We start from the raw sequence: 17,691 nt of genomic DNA on the forward strand, positions 1-17,691 counted from the left end.
TGTCCCCTGCCTTGCCTGGGGGGCATCCAGCACGGACTGGTGATGTCATCAGTACCCCTCCCCCACCCCAAGTTCTGCCCACTTCAAGTCTGTCTTGTGATACCCCAGGAAATGTCTGCCCAGTGGAAATAGGGAGGGGTGAGGTGTGGGGGACGGGTTGGTGAGGCTGGGGGCCAGATACGAAGGTTCCCCTTCCGGGCTCAACCACTTCTGGCCACCTGAGCCGCAGATAATAGCAGGATGGTCCTGCTTCACTGCCATGGCAACCCTGGCTGCTCAGTCCTCATGGAGGTGGTGTTTGACAGCAGTGTATTTATCCTATATCACTGCCTCAGGGTCACCACCTCAAGTCCCCAAGGAGGGAGGGAGGAAGTTCATCCAGTGTTAACACCATATAGATGGAGAGATAATGGGCTGCCCAGGACCAGGGTATAAACAGACCTCGGCCTTTATTGTGCCTTCTCCAGTCTTCCCATGAGAGGCAGGGGTGGGGGGCAGAAGTGAGGGCAGGGAGGAAGCAAGGCTATTAAAGCCTTAATAATCCAAGGGTAGGAGGGGGATTGAGGTGGAAAGGACTGGGAGAAGGGGTGAATCTGCACCAAGGGAACGCCTTGGAGAAGAGGAAGGGGGAGCACCAAGCTTGGGGTCTTTGGATATGGCAAACGAGAGGAAGGGGGGTGAGGGCAGGCCTCCAGGCCAGGCTGGGAACCCACTCGCCCGGGTCCCTGGGTTCTCCCCACAACCCCTGCGGAATGGGGCAGAGGGGAGGAGGTGAGAGGAGCAGTCACATGGATGCCCAAACCCAGCCTCCCAAACACACACAGAGAGGGTTCCAGGCCCGATTCTGGCTGCTCATCTGGTTTCAAAGGTGCTCATGGCCCCAGATGCCCACAGGAGCTCTGAAGCCGAGGGTGGGGTTCCCCAGACCCTGCCTCTGGGGCGGGCAGGCCTCTCTTCCTAGTCTGACTAGGCTCTCTCACTCAGAGGGCAGGATGTGTTGTCCACGGTCTAACCTCTACTTCTGTTGTGGCCTTCATTACTTTTTCATGGAGGATCAGATTCCTGAGAAAATCTGTCCTGCCATGGCTCTGCTCTGCCCTCCCCGTCACCCCCGATCTGTCCTGCTCCTGCTCTCCGTGCCCCCCTCGGCCACCCCCTGCCCTGTCTCAGCATCTCATGGCTGCAAAGGTCAGGTCCCTTCCTCTCTGCCCATGGGAGGCCAACCAGCCAGGGAATGGGGTGCCCCTCAGTGCACTGGACCCCCATTTTGGGGGCTGAAGTCTGAGGAAGCCCCTTGAGGGGTTGGCGGGGAGTCGGGCTCTGCATCTGTGGGCAGCAGGGAAGCCCGGGCCCCCCGGCACTCTGGGCTGTAATAGAAGGAAAGGAGGCGGAAGGAGGGCCGCAGCTCTTCCTGTATGCTGTCCAGGATGTGGGTAAAAGTTGGGCGCAGGCGCGGGTTCTGCTGCCAGCAGCGGTGCATCAGCTCCTGCCTGGTGGAGGTTGGGGGGCAGTGTCAGAGGGGTGCACACATCCTGCCTCCTGCACTGAGAGGGTCAATCAGTGTGATTGTAGGGGGTGTCATGGGGGATTATGTCTGCGAGGGTCACAGGGGAGTAAATGGGGGTTGTACTGGGGATTTTGAGTTGGAGGGCTCAGAGCTGGGAATCAGTGCAAGTAAAGGCATCAGAGGAGGTGGGCCAGACTCACGGGGGTGGGACAGGTATAGGCAGGGCAGACTGGGGTGACTCACAGCTGAACGGGACAGCTCTCCAGCTCCTCTAGGACCCCGCCATCCATGACGAACTTGAGCACCTGCTCATTGGATAGGCCCTGGTAGGGTTGTTCAGCCAGGGTCACAATCTCCCAGAGCACCACGCCAAAGGACCTGGAGGACGCAGAGGAGGGCCTGAGCCCAGCACCCTTAATGCAGCTCAGCGCACCCTAAGGAGTGCACCCAGGCCTCTCCCAAGGCCCTGCCTCCACACCCCCTGAACCCTCTGCTCCAGCCAGGCCCCACCAGACATCCGAGTGGGTGGTGAAGATTCCATCTTTGAGGGACTCAGGGGCCATCCAGCGCACAGGCAGCAGCCCCTTCCCGCCCTTGCGGTAATAGTCTGTCTCATACACATCTCGAGTCATCCCGAAGTCTGGAAAGTGAGGGTAGACGGGGTGTGGGGCAGCAGAGCCATTCACCAGCTCCTGCCCCAGGAGTACCTCTCCCAACCCTCTCCACCTCCACAGTCTCCAAGAATCCTGGAATGTGAGGGCTCAAAGGACCTCAGAGATCATCCCATCCAAATCCCACTGCCCTTGGACGAGGAGACTGAGATCCAGGGTCGGGGGGCTATCAGGGATAGAGCTGTGGGACAGGCCTGGGTCTCCTCAAGCCTCGCTTAGGGGGAGTCACTCTACCCAGGCTGCCCTCACCCGCCTGGCCCCCTCTGTACCCCCGATCTTGACGGTGAAGTCCTGGGACACCATGCAGTTTCGGGCCGCCAGGTCTCGGTGCACAAACTTGTTGGCAGCGAGGTAGGCCATGCCATCCGCGATCTCACCAGCCATCTGGATCATATCTCCCAGTGCTGGCCGAGGGAGCCCAGGGTTGTTCTAGAGCCAAGAGAGGGGGATAGTGAAGTAGGAACTTGAGGCTGGACTCCTGCCCGATGATTACCCCTACAACTGTGCCCAAGTCCTCTCTAACTCCCCAGCCCCTCACCCAGGATCTTCCTGGTCCCTACCTCTGCCTCAGGCCGCAAAGATCGAAGATGGCTCTTGAGGTCCCCTCGGGTCATTAACTCCATGATGACCAGAGTTGGCTGGCCCTGAGACACCACACCCAGGAGACGTACCTGGGATGGACAAAGAGCCTGGTTGCAGGTCTACCCAGCCCCCTTGATCTTTCTGGACAAAACCTTGTTCTGTTGTCACAACTGACCCAGACACCAACCCACCTAACCCCAACCATGACCATAACCCTAATCTTGACCTAGCAATGACCCTGACGCTAACCCATGATCTTCGTCGATCTGACTATCATCCCAGTCTTCATGCTTGAATCAACTCTGACCATGATCCTGATAATGATGTGAACATTCAGTATTGACTTCCACCATGACTGACTTCAGCCCTAGCCACGATCCTACCTTGGCCCTATGATGACCCTGTTTCGACTCTAACCCCAGCCATGAGCTTTACCCCAATTAGGATCCTAACCACAGGCCCAGCCCTGAACTTGATGGTGCCCTGAAATCATCTCTGATCTTTTCCCTCTTACCACATGAACTTCACCCTAATTTTGACCCTGACAATGCCCTTGAGCCTCCCTTACCACATGGTGACACTTGAATGCCTTCATGACAGAGGCTTCCTTGAGGAACTCAATGCGTTCTCGTGGGCTGGCCAGCTCATTCACGGTCTTCAGGGCCACGGGCGTGAGCTCCTCTCCAACCTCAAGTCCTTGTGCCAGCCCCTCGTATACCATCCCAAAAGAGCCCTGGCCCAGTTCCCGGATTATGGAGATCTGCTCCCGAGGCACCTCCCACTCATCAGGGATGTACACTGAGAGGAAGTGGGAGTCACAAGGCAAGGATACTGCTCTCTGCCACACCTCCACCCACTTCTCTTCTCTTCTGAAGTGCTCGGGTCCCAAGGCTGCCTTCTCCAAGATGGTCTGGAAGTCTGCCTCTTCTCCCCTCCTGTCTCCCTTTCCCACACCACCCGTCCAGCCACCCCCAGACCTACTATGAGAGGCACTGAAGTACTCCGGATTCACAGAGGTATACAGCGTGCTGTTTCTGCAATGGGAGGTGAGAGGGTCAGGCTGGAAGGGTCCTCGGGAAGGAAGAAGCAATGTCAGAGGACAAGGAAGAGGGACATTACAAGGAGGAAGGAAGTTACTGATCATACCCCTAGCTCTGATCAGGGTGACCCCTGAGGAACACCAAGCACTTTCCAAGCTAGTCTTGGTCCTAGTCCTGGGATCTGGGATCTGACAGGCTGGGAAAAGGGAGGACAGAAGTAGAGAAGCTGCTGTCTGTTCAGCTAGTCCTCAGAACCCAGCTAATCAAAGTCCTGCCCTTAGTTCCCTCTCATATCCAGCCCTAGAGGGATCTGACTTCAAGAATCTCAGGATCCCAGGACACATCCTGAGGTCTCCTGCTTCTCCCCCTGCTATGATAGGACCAGTTTCATTAGTTCTCAGGCTAAGAGTATGGGGACCAACAGACCCCGTATGCCCAGACGGAGGGGTTTCCCAGGATTTGGGACTTTCACTACCAATATCAGGAAAGTCCCAGGCAAACGTGGACAAGTTGGTCCCCCAAACTGAAAGGTATGTCTCTTTCCTCCATGCCGCCCCCAGGGGAAGAGTTACTGCTTCTAAGGAATTCCTTTCTGCTGCCTCTGATTGCACTGACCTTATGACGAGGGCTCAGGGAAGAGGGGGGTTGGGAACGAATGGGACTTGTCATCACCTCTTCTTGCTGTAGAAGAAACCGAGGGCAGCAAGAATGATGAACAGCATGAGCCCCACGGGGGTGACAGTGAGAAGGACGTGCAGCCCCCCGGAGTCTTCCTCCTCTGGTGGCCAGAAGGCAGCAGAGGGTTGGGTCAAAGATGGAGAAGTCAGAAAAAAAGAAAAAAACAACAATAATTTAAAAAGGTGGAGAAGTCAGAGGGTAGAGGACACTTTTCTTTCCACAATGGGAGGTGAGGATGGGGGAGGGATGGGGTGGAGGGGCCTGTGGTTTCCACAATGGGAGATGTGGCTGGGGACCCAGGTGGGGCTGTTTGGGAGTACAGGTCTGGGACAGCGGCTCTGCGTACCTGGGCCAGGGATGTAGAAAGCGACACCGTCTGTCCAGGAGCCATTGCCAGCCAGTGAGGTTGCCCGAACTCTGGCAGAGTAGTTTCCAGGAGGCAGCAGGGCCAGGTGGACGCCCCCAAACTTGGCATATCGCAGGCGGGACACACACAGCACTGTGGCCTCCTGAGGGCAACACAGAATAGCTGGCTGGGAAGAGGATGGAGGCACAAACGGGCTAGGTTAGGCTGTCTCCTGGGGTACCTACCTCTCCCAAGCGGCGGTACTTGATTTCGTACTTGAGAATGAGTCCGTTGGGGTCTGGTGGCTCAAGCCAGCGTAGGAGAACACTGCTCTTGCTGGCTGCCTCCCAGGCCACCTTCCCCGGGATGCCGTCAGCCTCTCCTGCGGGAGAGGGCATCAGGCAGCCCGGCCACAAGTATTTCCTCTCACCTTCATGTTCAAACCCAAGGGCGCTAAACTGGGAGGTTTGAGGAAACGCTGGGATTATGGGGACTGGGAAGGTTGAGCAAACTGCGGCCCTGAGGTTGGCGGGAGGTCAAACTGGCTAGTTGGAGCACTAAGTGGATGGGGTCCTTGGGGTCGGTGTGCGGGCGGGGTAGAGCTGGGGGGGGGTGTCACCTACTGTGGGGCATGGTACGCGCAAAGACGAAGGTGGCAGCGCTGCAGCCCACAGTGTGCGCCGCGTGGTTGCAGGCATGGATGTCGATCCGGTACTCTGTGAAGTGGCGCAGGCCCCTCAGCACCGCTCGCTCCCGGGGCACTTTGTCCTCCTGGATCTCGAAATCCGAGCTGTTCCCCCCAAGCCGGAGGGCCCCGGCTGCCCGGCGGTGCCTCCCTGAGTCCCTAGGGAGGGCTCAAGTCAGAGCCAGGCCCTGGTCCCGGGAGCCACGCCTCTCGGCCCCTGCTCCGCTCCCGCTCACCTTTGAGGGCTCTTATTGATGGACGTCACCTTCCAAGGGGATCTGGGGAGATCGGGGGATCGGGGGTGGGTGGGCCCTGTCAGGCCCGCCTGGAAGGCGCCCCAGTGCCCTCTGCAACGGCGGACCGCCTCCCAACCCCACCCAAAACCCAGGCCCCGCCCCCCCCCACCTCCCCGCAGACCCTGCTCATCAGCACCCTGGCCTCCCGGCTCTCTCCTGCCGAGACGCACTTGGGGATGGTGATGGCGTTGTGTAGAAAGTTTTCAAACTTCTTCTGGAAGGAGGCCTCCTGTGCCTCCAGCGGTGGCAGGACCTGCCCAGGAGGTGGGTGCTGGCAAGGGCAGCAGCCAGGCTCCCGGTCGGCCTCGAGCTCCCCGTCTTCGCGGTCGAAGCGGGGGTCGTTGTTGCTGGTGGGCAGCCGCAAGCCTGGTGCGGCGGCGGCGAAGGAAGGAGTTAGACTGGCAGCGCCCGCGGCCCGACACCCCACCCCCTCCGGTCCGCGCCTCCTCCCTGCGCACCGCGGTGGCAGTAGTCATTGAGGTAGAGGTCGCTGTCCTCTGCCAGGCGTTGCCACAGCACCAGGTAGTAGGTGATGTTTCCGTTGCGCTGGGTCGGTGGCTTCCAGCGCACCAGCAGGTGGGAGGAGGAATTGGACGTGGAGATGACGTCCTGGGGCACTGTGGGTGCTGGGGGTGTGAGTAGGGTACAACTGAGGGGCTGCAGATCCCCCTTTCAAATACTGTCTGGTTATGGGTCCCTCTCTCTGAGGTCCAGGCTCCAGCCTCTATAGGCCCGGTGTTCAGTGACCCAGCTTCTCTATTTCTGGTGCTTGGGTTCCCCCATTCTCACTAGGACCCAGGCATTTAGTTCCCAACCCCCGTCAAAGGCTTCAGTCTACCTGCAGGTAAGGTTCGAAGGTAGATGATGGGGCTTTGGGCTCCTTGGTGGGGGCTGTCCTCTGCAGTGGTCAGCGTGATGGCCCGCACAAACACTGCATACTGTGTCCAGGGCTTGAGTGGGGCTAGGGTCACACCTGGCTCCTGGGTGCGGCTTAGGGGCAGTTCCACGTCCAGTAGGTTCCAGCTCTGGGCCCCACAGGCATCTGGACCTACATGCTCTGTGGCATTCTGGAATGGGCTGAACACCCCATTGCTAGAGATGAGGGGCAGCTCAGCCCCAACCCCAGTTTCTAGCATCCCCCTCCTCTCTGAATCACTCCAAGACTGTCATTGTCATGCTTCTTCCAGTATGAGGGCATTCAGAAGCAGGTGTGGGTCTGCCCTTTGGGGCAGGTGCCTTGTGGGCATGACACATTCACTGAGTGGGTCTGCTCAGAGCTGGAATTGAGCCAGGATCCCCAGTATATCTCTAAGGGAGCACAGCCATAGCCACACTGCAAGGCAGATGCTAGGGGAGTTTCCTGAAAGACCTCAAGATTCTCTGCCCTTTGAGTCCAAAGGCAGTGGTGTATAGTCCTGCAGAACGTGAGCTGTACAGCCAGTGGGTAGGGGTGGGAGGCTGGGGCTTTACACTGCAGTCCATGTTAGCATTCCTTAACGTGTGGTCCATGGCCCAGAAGATTCAGCATTACCTGAATGCTGATGCTTGTTAGAAATGCAGATTTATGGGCCCTGCCCAGGACTAATGGAATCAGAATCTATGGGAGCGGGGCCCAGGAATCTGTATTTAACAAACTCTCCGGCTCCTCGTGCTAGAGTCCTTCATCTTCCACTGAGGCCTAGGAGAGCCTTGGCCCTGTGAGCAGGCCTCCCACCATTAGTTTTTCTCCCTTCCTCCCAGGCCAGGCCCCGTGCTAGTGGGCAACTAAGATCTCTCCATTTTAATTCACAGGAAATGATTCCAAACCAGGTGGCTCCCATCTTCAATCTACCACAGAGGGCTAGTACTCCTCACTCCTGCCCTCCCAGCTGCCTTCCCAAATCCATCTCTCTCCTCTAAAGAGTTCTGTTTGTGATCCCTAGCCATGCTTTTGGAGAAGTTCTTCCTGTGGTCTAACCACTATCCATCCTGCTATGGTCAGTACATTCTCTCCAAAGAAAAGAGCAGCTGGTCCTTGGTTGTCCCTGCTCCCTCCCTTCCTCAGGCTTTAATGAAATGCTGGCAAAGATATGCATAAAACTGACCAAATTTGTGGGTACTTCCCAAACCGCTGCTGGGGCAGGAGCATGTGGTCGGTACAAAACATTAGCATAGTGAATTGAAGTTTAATTATCCGGGCCTTCCCAGCAGGGCGCCTCTCCTGGGCTTTCAGAAATCCTGATTGTCCTCTCCTCATCACTGGTTAAGGTGAAACTGAGGCACGAAGGGATGAAGAAGGTGAGAGGAGAGAGCCAGACGTGGGCCCTACGAGGGAGTGCGACTCTGGGGTCCTGGCTTGCTGGCTCTCCACAGCCCCCCGGGGCTCTGCCCTCAACTGCCTTCAGTCGTGAACAAATTGACGTGGTCGGGCTCTGACCCCGGCCCACTCTGGCCCCGCCCCCGCCACTCACGACTCTTTGTAGTACACGATGAAGCTGAGTAGGTCGCGAGCCTCCAGCGGCTCGAAGCGCTCCCAGCGCAGCAAGATACGGTCGGCCTCCGTCACGTTGGACACGAAGCGCAGGGTGCGTGTCTGGCCTGTTCGGGGTGAAGGGCGAACACTTGCTCTTGACCGACCGTGTTGCGAGCACCTGCTTGAGCCGCCTACTCCCAACCCCCACCCTGACGCCGCAGCATCCCACCCCCAACGTGGCCTCTGAAGAGAAATTATCACATTGTCCCCTTCAAGCGTCCCCTTCCACCCGGGAGCATGTCTGGTGTATTTCAGTGTGTGTGAAAGTCAGCATGTGCGCGCGTTTGGGTGTTCCTTGGGGTCACATCTCTCACTGCCAGGGTGCCAGGGGTTGGGGTATTGGGCCTCACAGGCAGATCGGTCTCCGTTGGTGCGGGGGTTGATCTCTGCCTTGTTTTGCCGTCCCTTCGTGCCAGTCACCTCCTCCAAGCGGTAGATGTGTTCCAAGCAGAGGCGTGGGTTGAAGGCGAAGTATATTTTGCCCACGGGAATGGTGAGCCCCGCAGCCACCCAGGAGCCCAGCTGCTGCAGGTTCTGGTTGTCCAGCACGTACAGAGTGTAGTTCCTGGGGGAGGCCAGGGAACCTTGCTTTGCACGGCCAGTGGGGGCAAGGGGTGAGGAAGTGGGTGTCTTATGGGTTCTTCCTGAAGGGGCTGCACTGGGGGCACAGGGAAGGAGCAGCACACAGCAGCCCACCCACACCAGTACATACGGGGCATTCGTACACACCCACTCGGTGCCACTGACCAGAAATGTGAGGTCCGGCAAGTCACCCACACTCTGTGTTTTCCTCATCAGTGAAATGGGGTCAACTGTTTTTCTGCCTCCCTCCTTCCCTCATCTCACATTAACTGAGCACCTGCTATGTGCCAGGCTCGGTCCTGGCTTTGGGGACACAGGGAGGAGTGGGACTCAGCCTGGGACTATGCCTCTCCAGCTGGAGCGGGGGCACCACCACTTGGCTGGATAGTAATTTAAAACATTATTTTGAAAAATCCTGGCTACATTAAGGGTAGGCCTCGACTGGTAAAGGTAGGAATGGGTTTCAAACCCAGGCCGTCTTGCTCTGCAGCTAAGAGGATCAGATGGTAACAATTATAGCCAATACATATAGAGTTATATGTAACTATAATTTTATGTAGTAATATATACTTTGTTTCAGGCTCTGTTTTAAGTGCTTTATACATAACAACTTAAGTAATATTCACAACAGCCCTAAGAAATAAGTAGAGTTACATTAACCCCATTTCACAGATGAGAAAGTTGAGGACCAGAGAAGTTAAGTAACCTACCCAGAGTCACACAGCTAGTAAGTAGCAGAGCTGGTTCCCATACTCTTCACCACAGTTTTGGGAGTGTTGGGGAGGAGATGAGATAGAGGGAACTATTTCTGACCCCTTACCCATCCACCATGGTGTCCCCCCGGATTAGTTTGAGGTTCTTGAAAAAGCCTAGGGACACGAGGGCAAAGGAGTGCTTGATTTTGAGGAAGCCAGTGATGGTCTCTACCAGTCCCAGGCTGTGCTGCAGCTCCAGCTCCAGGTTATCTGGGAATGGGGAAGACAGGGCTGGAGCAGGGGCAAGGAAAGTGATGGTTCCATTGGGAGGGGGGAGCTGAATGGGGGCCAAGGGAAGGGGGCCCTCAGGGCTGGGACCCAGGATGGTGGAAAGTGGTGCTTTAGCTGGATCATTGTAAGGGGTGTGGCCAGGAGGAGAGGTATGGTCCTGAGGAAGGCACTAACAGCCTTGACGAAGATTGAGGATGAGGCTCCCTTCCACGTGGGTGCAGCCCACCAGATCCTGTGCTGCCTGGACAGAGTCGATGGTCTTGGTGCCCACCTTGCACTCTTTGGGGCATAGCCCCTCGCATTTGTGGCAGAATATGCTAGTAGGGGCAAGCAGAGGATGTGGCATGAGCCCTGGACCAGTGTGGGCCTCCTCACTGCTCCAAGGGTGCCCCCCGCCCACCCGACACTCACCTGCTGTCATTACGGGTGAAGCCTGGAGGGCATTGGGCCAGGCAACTACCCTGGTGGATGCCAAAGGTGGAGGCGCGTCCAGGCACAGAGCGCAGGCTGGCACAGTGCTCGGCCGTGACGCAGCGCCAGGACTCATGCTGGTAGGTGCCTGGAGGGCACGCCCTGTGGCAGGCACCCTGGAAGTAGAGGTGGCGGCAGGCAACACAGGCATGGGGGTCTTCTGGCCGGCTGCAGCCTCCCAGGCATTCAGTGTGGCAGCACTCACCCCTAACTGTGCAGGCCAGCCCACGGGGACAGGGGCACACTGTGGGCAGAGGGCTGCATTAGACCTCACCCACGCCTCCTTGGTCCTGGCTCCACCCCCTCCTCCTGGGCTAACTCTCTTAGTCTGCACCCAAACCCCTCCAGCTCAGATGACACTGGTTGCCGACTCTGTTTTCCGCAGACAAGGGCTCTTGAAGATAGGGACCGTGGCCCCTCTCTGTGACCCCTCACCTCCCACAGTGCCTAGTCAGGGGTGTCAGAACTCAGGACCAAGCAGTGACCTTGTCTATCAGGGCTGCTGCTCCCCAGCCTGCTGTCCTGTCTAGGCCTAGTGCCCAGATCATTGCCAGGCATGGGGCCAAGGTGAACAAGTCAACTTCTCCTGAGGATTGAGGTCCAGGGCAAGGTGGGTCTGGGAGTGTGTAGAAGGAGGGGCCATCCCTGGTCATTTGACCCATGCCCCTGCCCATACTTCCTCCCTCCTTCAGCACTCTGCCCTGGGTGGGAGGTGGCCCCAAGCAGATGTGGATGGGTTTGGGGCTGGGTGCCAATGGCCTGGCTACTCTGCACAGCGGCAGCTGGATGTCTGTGGGAGCGATGCGTGTGGCAAGGGTCAGCCAGGGTGTGTTGACACTATACAGAGAGAGGACATGCAGCAGCTGTGTTTACAGCCAACAGGGAGATATTGGGGAGGTGGGGCCCAGTGGATACAGCAGGGATCTGGTTACTCTTCTGCCCTCACGCTGAGGCATTGGGGTGAGGGGAGCTGACCTCCAGGAGCTGCGTGGAAAGAGCCCCAGCTTGGGGACCCCAGATCTGCTCCCAGTCTCTGAAGGTCTCCTTTCCCTCCCCTATAACTTTCACTTCCTCCTCCCACCATCCCCTCCTTATTCCACTCCTCCTTTTCTCCACTCTTTCCTTCTGTTTCCCCTCCATGCACCTCACCTCCTAAAGAAGATCCCACTTCACGTTATTTGTCCTCACCTGCCCTGTCATTCATCTGTCACCTCCTCCTTTCTCCTTCCACCCAGCTCCCAACCTTCCCATTTCAATACTGCCAGCCTGTGCTGTGGCCATTTTTATCAGAAGCATAGAACTGTTAACATGGCCCAGGCACTGCTCCAATGTTTTACAGAGTAGCTCATTCTTCATCACAATGCTCTGATCGTTTTAGGAAAGTGAGGCACAGATAAGCTAAATCAACATAGCTGGTAAGTACTAGAGCTGAGATTCAAACACAGGCCAGTCGGCTTTGCTCTTGTCCACGGCCCCATACTGCTTCTTGTGCAGCTGCCTTGTATCCATTCATGCCACCCTTCCCCTCCTCACCATGTCCAACTTATACCTATCTTTTACTGTCTCTCCATAAGTACCTGATGCTGTCTTGTGCCCACCCCTTGACTGCCTTATGCTACATCAGTTGTTTAACTTTTCTGAGCCTCAGTTTCCTCATCTGCAAAACTGGAATAGCAACAGCACCTCCCTCATAGGATGAGTGAGGATTAAAATAAATAGTGTCGGCAAAGTACTTACCCATACCATCTTATGGCCAGCCAGCCCCATTTGACCCTGCCCCCTCTGTGCCCCCTAGTCGTGTTCGTGCCAGTGCCCACCTCTCTGGCAGTGGCTGGAGGTCCAGCACCTGTAGTCGGTGTGCCCGCTGAAGGTGGTCCTGGCACAGGGCTCGCCAGTGGCGCCCAGCACGCCAGGGCACACGTTGGCACACTCCTCGCCCAGCTTGTTGCCCACAATGTGGTTGGCGCCAGGTGAAGGCTGCAGCAGGCCCCAGTCAATGGTGGAGAGGTGGCAGAGCTCCTGGTTCTTCTCCACGCGCACGGCCCCACTCAGCACGGCCCCCAGCGCTGGCAGCCCCACGTCCCGCAGGTGCGGCATCTCAAAGATGACCAGCGCGTAGCCCAGGAAGAGGCGGGCACCGCGGATGACTGCTAGGTTGGGGAAGAGGTCACGCAGGCTTTCCAGGCCATAGACACGGAAGAGCAGCAGGTAGTCGGTGACCTGAGTGAGGCGTGGGAAGCTGAGACCACGGAAGTCCTCGCCGGTGGCTGTGAACATGAGCAGGATCTGCAGGTGGCCCTCCACCACGCTGCAGTTTTCCAGCCGACGCAGCTCTGCCACCTCTGAGCGGATGTCCAGGCTGGGGCACACTGTGGGTACAAGTGCAGGTAGCCCTCAGTACCGTTTGGGCCAAGCACCCCCTGCGTGACCTCCTCCCTGGGCCTCAGAGGCCTCATTGGCAGCTTGGAGGATCCCCACCAGATGAGCCAACATGGACAAAAGTGAGCTCCTGAACTTCCCTCCCAAACTCACGTCCCCTTCTCAATTGATTGCAACTTCATTCTTGCAGTCAGACTCCAAAGCTAAAGCCTCTATGATTCCTTTCCTTCTCTAACCCCTATACTCTGTGGGCTCTACCTTTAAAATGTATCCAGAGCCACCTGAACTGCTTTCACCATCATCTTCTCCTGGCTTTACAGTAATAGCTTCCTAAATAGTCTCCTCACCTCCACCCTGTCCCCTCTTTCTTCTACCCTCCACTCTATAGCCAGAGTGGAAACACAACGCACAATTTGGATCACTTTCCTCCACTGCTCAAAACTCCCCAATGGCTTTCATCTCGCTGATGAAAAGCCAAAGTCCTTACCGCAGCCTAGAGGGCCCCTGCAACTCTCAAACTTCACCCACTTTCTCTCTCTTCTTCAGACACACTGGCCACGTTGCTGTTCCTCAAGCAATCTAGCCAAGCTTCTGCCTTGGGGTCTTTGCACTTTCTGTTCCCTCTGGCTAGAACACTCTTCCTTCTCAATGGCTCCCTCACCTCTTTTAAGTCTTTGCTCAGATGTCACCTTCTCAATGAGGACTTCTCTGACCATCCTATTTAATATGGTAACACTCCCTACTCCCTTTCCTACTTTTTTTTTTTTAATAAATAAATTTTTTTATTTATGGCTGTGTTGGGTCTTTGCTGCTGCGCGGGCTTTCTCTAGTTGTGGTGAGTGGGGGTTTCTCTTCTGGCGGTGCATGGGCTTCTCATTGTGATGGCTTCTCTTGTTGTGGAGCATGAGCTCTAGGCACGTGGACTTCAGGAGTTGTGTCACATGGGCTCAACAGTTATGGCTCGCGGGCTCTAGAGCGCAGGCTCAGTAGTTGTGGCGCACGGGCTTAGTTGCTCTACGCCATGTGGGATCCTCCCGGACTAGGGCTCGAACCCGTGTCCCCTGCATTGGCAGGCAGACTCTTAACCACTGCGCCACCAGGGAAGTCCCACTCCCCCTCCTAATTAATTTTTCTCCAAATGCTTAACACTGGCTAATATACAATTTACTTATTTATTTTGTTTATTGTAAGCTCCAGAAGGGCAGGGATCATTGTGTAATTCATTGGTGTATCCTTGGTGCCTGGTATAGTGCCTGGCACGAAATTGGTGCTCAATAAATATTTGATGAAGGAATGAAGGAATGAAATCTGTGACTGGGCAGCAGTAGTCTGAGCTTCAGACACTCCACTTCTCTCCCAGGCCTGAGAAAGCTAGATGCCTGGTGCCTGCATCTGTTTACTCTTGAAGGGACATTCCGTGGTTCCCATTGCCAAAAGTTCAAGTTTAACTTACTCAGCCTGACATTCCAGGGTGTTGATAAACTGGGCCCCGCTAATACCTCCAGCCTCAGAAGAGTTCCTTGGCCTGCCAACACCCTCAGTTCTTGTCCTGAAAGCCTCAGGTCAAGCCCCCACCTTCCCTGACCCTCTGAGTTAATCACTTCAGGCTCAGCTGCACTTAGTCCAGCACCCACAGAACACCTGGGGTATTGCCCCAACATTGCTTTCTGTCTGTCTGTCACCCCCTCCAAGGAGGGAGGCTGCTGAGGGTGGGACCCTTGTTAGTCAACATCCCCACATGGTGCCCAGTTCAGGGCAGGAACCACTGGGCACTTCAGGGATTGTGGGTTGAATCGATGGACATCTGGAGCCCAAGTCCACTCCTCCCTGGGGGACCTGGGTGTGTCTGGCTTCTTTGGATCGCAGGGCCCCAGCCCCCCTTTTCTTTCTTTCCCCAAGGCACATAGGACCATTCTCGTAATGGGCTGGATACCTGGTCCCTGCCCTCACTTCTCCCAAGGATACCTTCCATGGTCCCCACTCGGGAAGATTCAGGTCTGAATCCTTCAGCTTGCCATTCAAGTCCTGCTAACCTCTCCAGCCTCCACTCCCTCCCTTCCTACCCAGCCCTCAAGCAACAAGACAGCCATCGTACATACCCAGGCCCATCTCCTGATGGTGAAAAGGGGGTGGCCAGGCTAGGCTGGCTCCCTGGGGCTTACTCCACACCTTCTCCCTGTTGTCATTAATGGTCCCTGTGCCTGGCTCTACCCAGCAACTGTGTGTGTGTGTATGTGTGTGTGTGTGTGTCTGAGCACATGCAGGTACACATGCACACACACAGAGAGGGAGAATGAGAAAACACTTCTAGTCCCTCCAGGCAAAGGCCAATCAGGCTCTGCAGGCAGATGGGGGGTTCTCTCAGGAGCCCACATGCCACTTCCCATCATGCCCCAGCCTCTCTAGGGCTCCCCTGATGGGAGTCATTTGGAAAAACAAATCTACGACCTTCACAGGTTAACCCCTGCCTGCCTCCCCTCAGGACACGGTGGTGTGCAGAGTTGCACTGGGAACAGGACATCTGGGTCCCCTGACCAAACACCGCCCTCCCTCGCCCCGCTGCCCCCAGGGCCGTGCTCCTGTCCTGACAACTGTGCTCCTGGCTGGCACTTGTTATGCCCTGTCCTGGCACAGCAGTGGAGGAGGGGAGGGGTGGAGGAGGGGAGGGGTGCGGGGGTGGGGCTATGCCTTGCAGGCAGTGCCTCTGTGACTAGCACTCTTCAGGGGACCCCCTGCCTCAACCCATTTACATCACTCCTCTATCTCTGCAGGAAGGGGAGACTCTGCTCTGCCCCTGGAAGTCCCAGTCTGAGGGCATCACGGGACCCTTCAGGCAGGCACAGAGAACTGGATTCCTGAGTTTCCTCAGTCTGGAAGGGAGTGGTGGGTGTGGGGAAAGGGACATCTCTTCATCCTGCCTTGGAATCTTCCACTCTCAGCACTTTTTCCTCTCCCTGCCAAGCCCCCAGCACCCTCATGAGGGCCACTTCGTCTACATGGTCCCAACCCCCAAAACCTTACACATGGGAAGTGTTTAGCCTCGGGACTAATTAAAAGAAGCTCCCTACCCCAGCGGATGGGCCCTCAAAGTGGGGGACATGGGACAGAACCTGGAGGCAGGAGCTCAGGACCCCAGTCTAGCTTGATCTCTCAATTCTCTGAGCTTCAGTTTCCTGTCTGCACAATGGGTTCAGTTACTTAATGGTGCCTAGTTTTCAGCTCCCCTTCCCATCCTGGCGCCTTTCCCATTCAGTGGCTCTAGAAAAGACCTCTAAGACTAATCCCCTCATTTTGATCCTCATTCAGGCTTTACTGGGATCACTGTTTCATAAGCAGGAATGGAGGACATCTATTCATCCCTGTTTCAGGGTCCTTCTCATTTCCCAGGGAACTGAGAGGAAAACACCCACCTCTGGGAAACTAAATGCTCTTCCTGGTGGGAAGTCCTTCTGAGACCTAACCCCAGTCTTCATGTCGAAGGAAGTAAATAGATGTGTTCTGGCTGGAAGCTCAGTGTTTGGCCTCCCAGTCTGCTGGAAGGGAGATGGGGCTCCAGGAGACAGTGCTGGGGACTCACCCTCGCGAGTGTCCAGGCTAAATCCCAAGGAGAGGAGGATCACAAGCAGGCAGGCTACCCATGGCCACAGACTGGGCACTGCCATTGTCTTAGTCCTGCCTTGTGTCCAGTCCTGGCTCTTCTCCAGATGGCTCCAGGGAGGAGAAGGACCTGACAGGCCCTAAGGGACACAGAGATGCAAGCTTCAGAGGGAAGGGGAAGGGAAGGGGCAGAGCGACAAAGAATCCCCCACAGAGATGGCAGGAGACAGAAAAAAATGATGAGACACAGAGACACAGACGGTGACAGGCCGCTGGAGCCGGAGACTCAGCGTGACAACCGAGACAGAGAGATGAGGACAGAGATGCAGACAGCAACGGGAAGAGACTCAGAGAGGCTTCCAGGGAAAGAAAGTCACACAGGGTGCAGAGCAAAAGGCAGCGCAAGAGGCCGGTCAACCCCGAGGGCGGAGCAGAAGCCCGGGGAACAGGCAGAGGAGAGTAGCGGGGGTCCCGGGGAGCGCGGGACTCGCCGGGGACAGTCTCCCCGGGTCCCTCTGGGCGCGCTCGGCTCCCCAGCGCCAGCTGGCCGCGCTGCCGCAGTATCTCCCTGGGTGGCACGCAGGGGCCGCGCCCAGCTCCCGCCTCCCCGCCCCAGACCGAACGGATTGGTTTGCTGGGACCTCTCGGTTCTCTCCGCCCCTCCTGCCAAGCCAAAATATTTAGCCTGACAACTCAGGGGTGGACAGGTCTGTTGGGGAAATAAGGCCAAAGTACAGGGGGATGGTGGGCCAAGAACAGAGCTCCCCCCAGCCCCGCTGCGGCTGAGGTGGGTCCCCCCTCCCTCGCCCCTGCGGACTTCTCCCAATTGGGGCTGCACTGCCGGCCGAGCGGCGGCGAGCGACCGGGCTCCTCGGGGAGGGGTGGTTCTAAGTTCGGCCACCTGCTGCCTTGACACCTGCGGGGTAACTGCTGGCAGCAGCGACCCGGTGAGCTTGAAACCCGGCGGGAGTGCGACCTGTCTCCGGAATAGTCAAGTCCTTCGCTTCTTTGAGCCCCTGGCAACCTCCTTAGGAGCCTGTCACTTCTGCTTTCGGGCGCAAGGCTCTGTCCTAGTTAAGTCCCTTGGTTCCAACCAAAATCCTCGTGGAGAGGGCAATGACCCCGTGGGGCCCCGCTTCTGTCTGGTCACCTTCCTGAATTCAGGCTACTTGGTCGGTCGGTCTGTCTCTGTCTCGGGAAATTAGGGGACAGTCTGTGCTGGGGCCCTGATGGAGAAAACTCTCCTCTCGGAAGGCTTCCTTTGCGGGTTCCTTGGGCCCTTGTCTGCCCTACCCTTCTCCAAAAGTCCCTCCTCCAGAACCCCTCTTCCTTCCCCTTTCCCCGGCTTGAGGCCCGCGG

General features: G+C 56.9%; 1 protein-coding gene across 1 annotated transcript; it reads right to left on the reverse strand.

The window, feature by feature from the left end:
• Positions 1-477: 477 nt before the first annotated feature.
• On the reverse strand, positions 478-16,791 carry INSRR (insulin receptor related receptor). The gene is made up of 22 exons (XM_082615237.1): positions 16,313-16,791; positions 12,174-12,725; positions 10,297-10,600; positions 10,060-10,202; positions 9,720-9,864; positions 8,668-8,882; positions 8,256-8,382; positions 6,644-6,882; positions 6,264-6,431; positions 5,976-6,171; positions 5,746-5,787; positions 5,448-5,668; positions 5,070-5,206; positions 4,825-4,987; positions 4,473-4,578; positions 3,742-3,794; positions 3,329-3,558; positions 2,739-2,849; positions 2,448-2,607; positions 2,018-2,147; positions 1,751-1,885; positions 478-1,490 (listed from the first exon to the last, which is right to left on the reverse strand). The coding sequence occupies exons 1-22, from the start codon at positions 16,395-16,397 to the stop codon at positions 1,247-1,249; spliced, it is 3,906 nt and encodes a 1,301-aa protein (XP_082471363.1). The 5' UTR covers positions 16,398-16,791; the 3' UTR covers positions 478-1,246.
• Positions 16,792-17,691: the final 900 nt, after the last annotated feature.

This window comes from Mesoplodon mirus, assembly GCF_964341445.2.
Source record: "Mesoplodon mirus genome assembly, chromosome: 3".
In the NCBI taxonomy this organism is placed as follows: Eukaryota; Metazoa; Chordata; class Mammalia; order Artiodactyla; family Ziphiidae; genus Mesoplodon; species Mesoplodon mirus.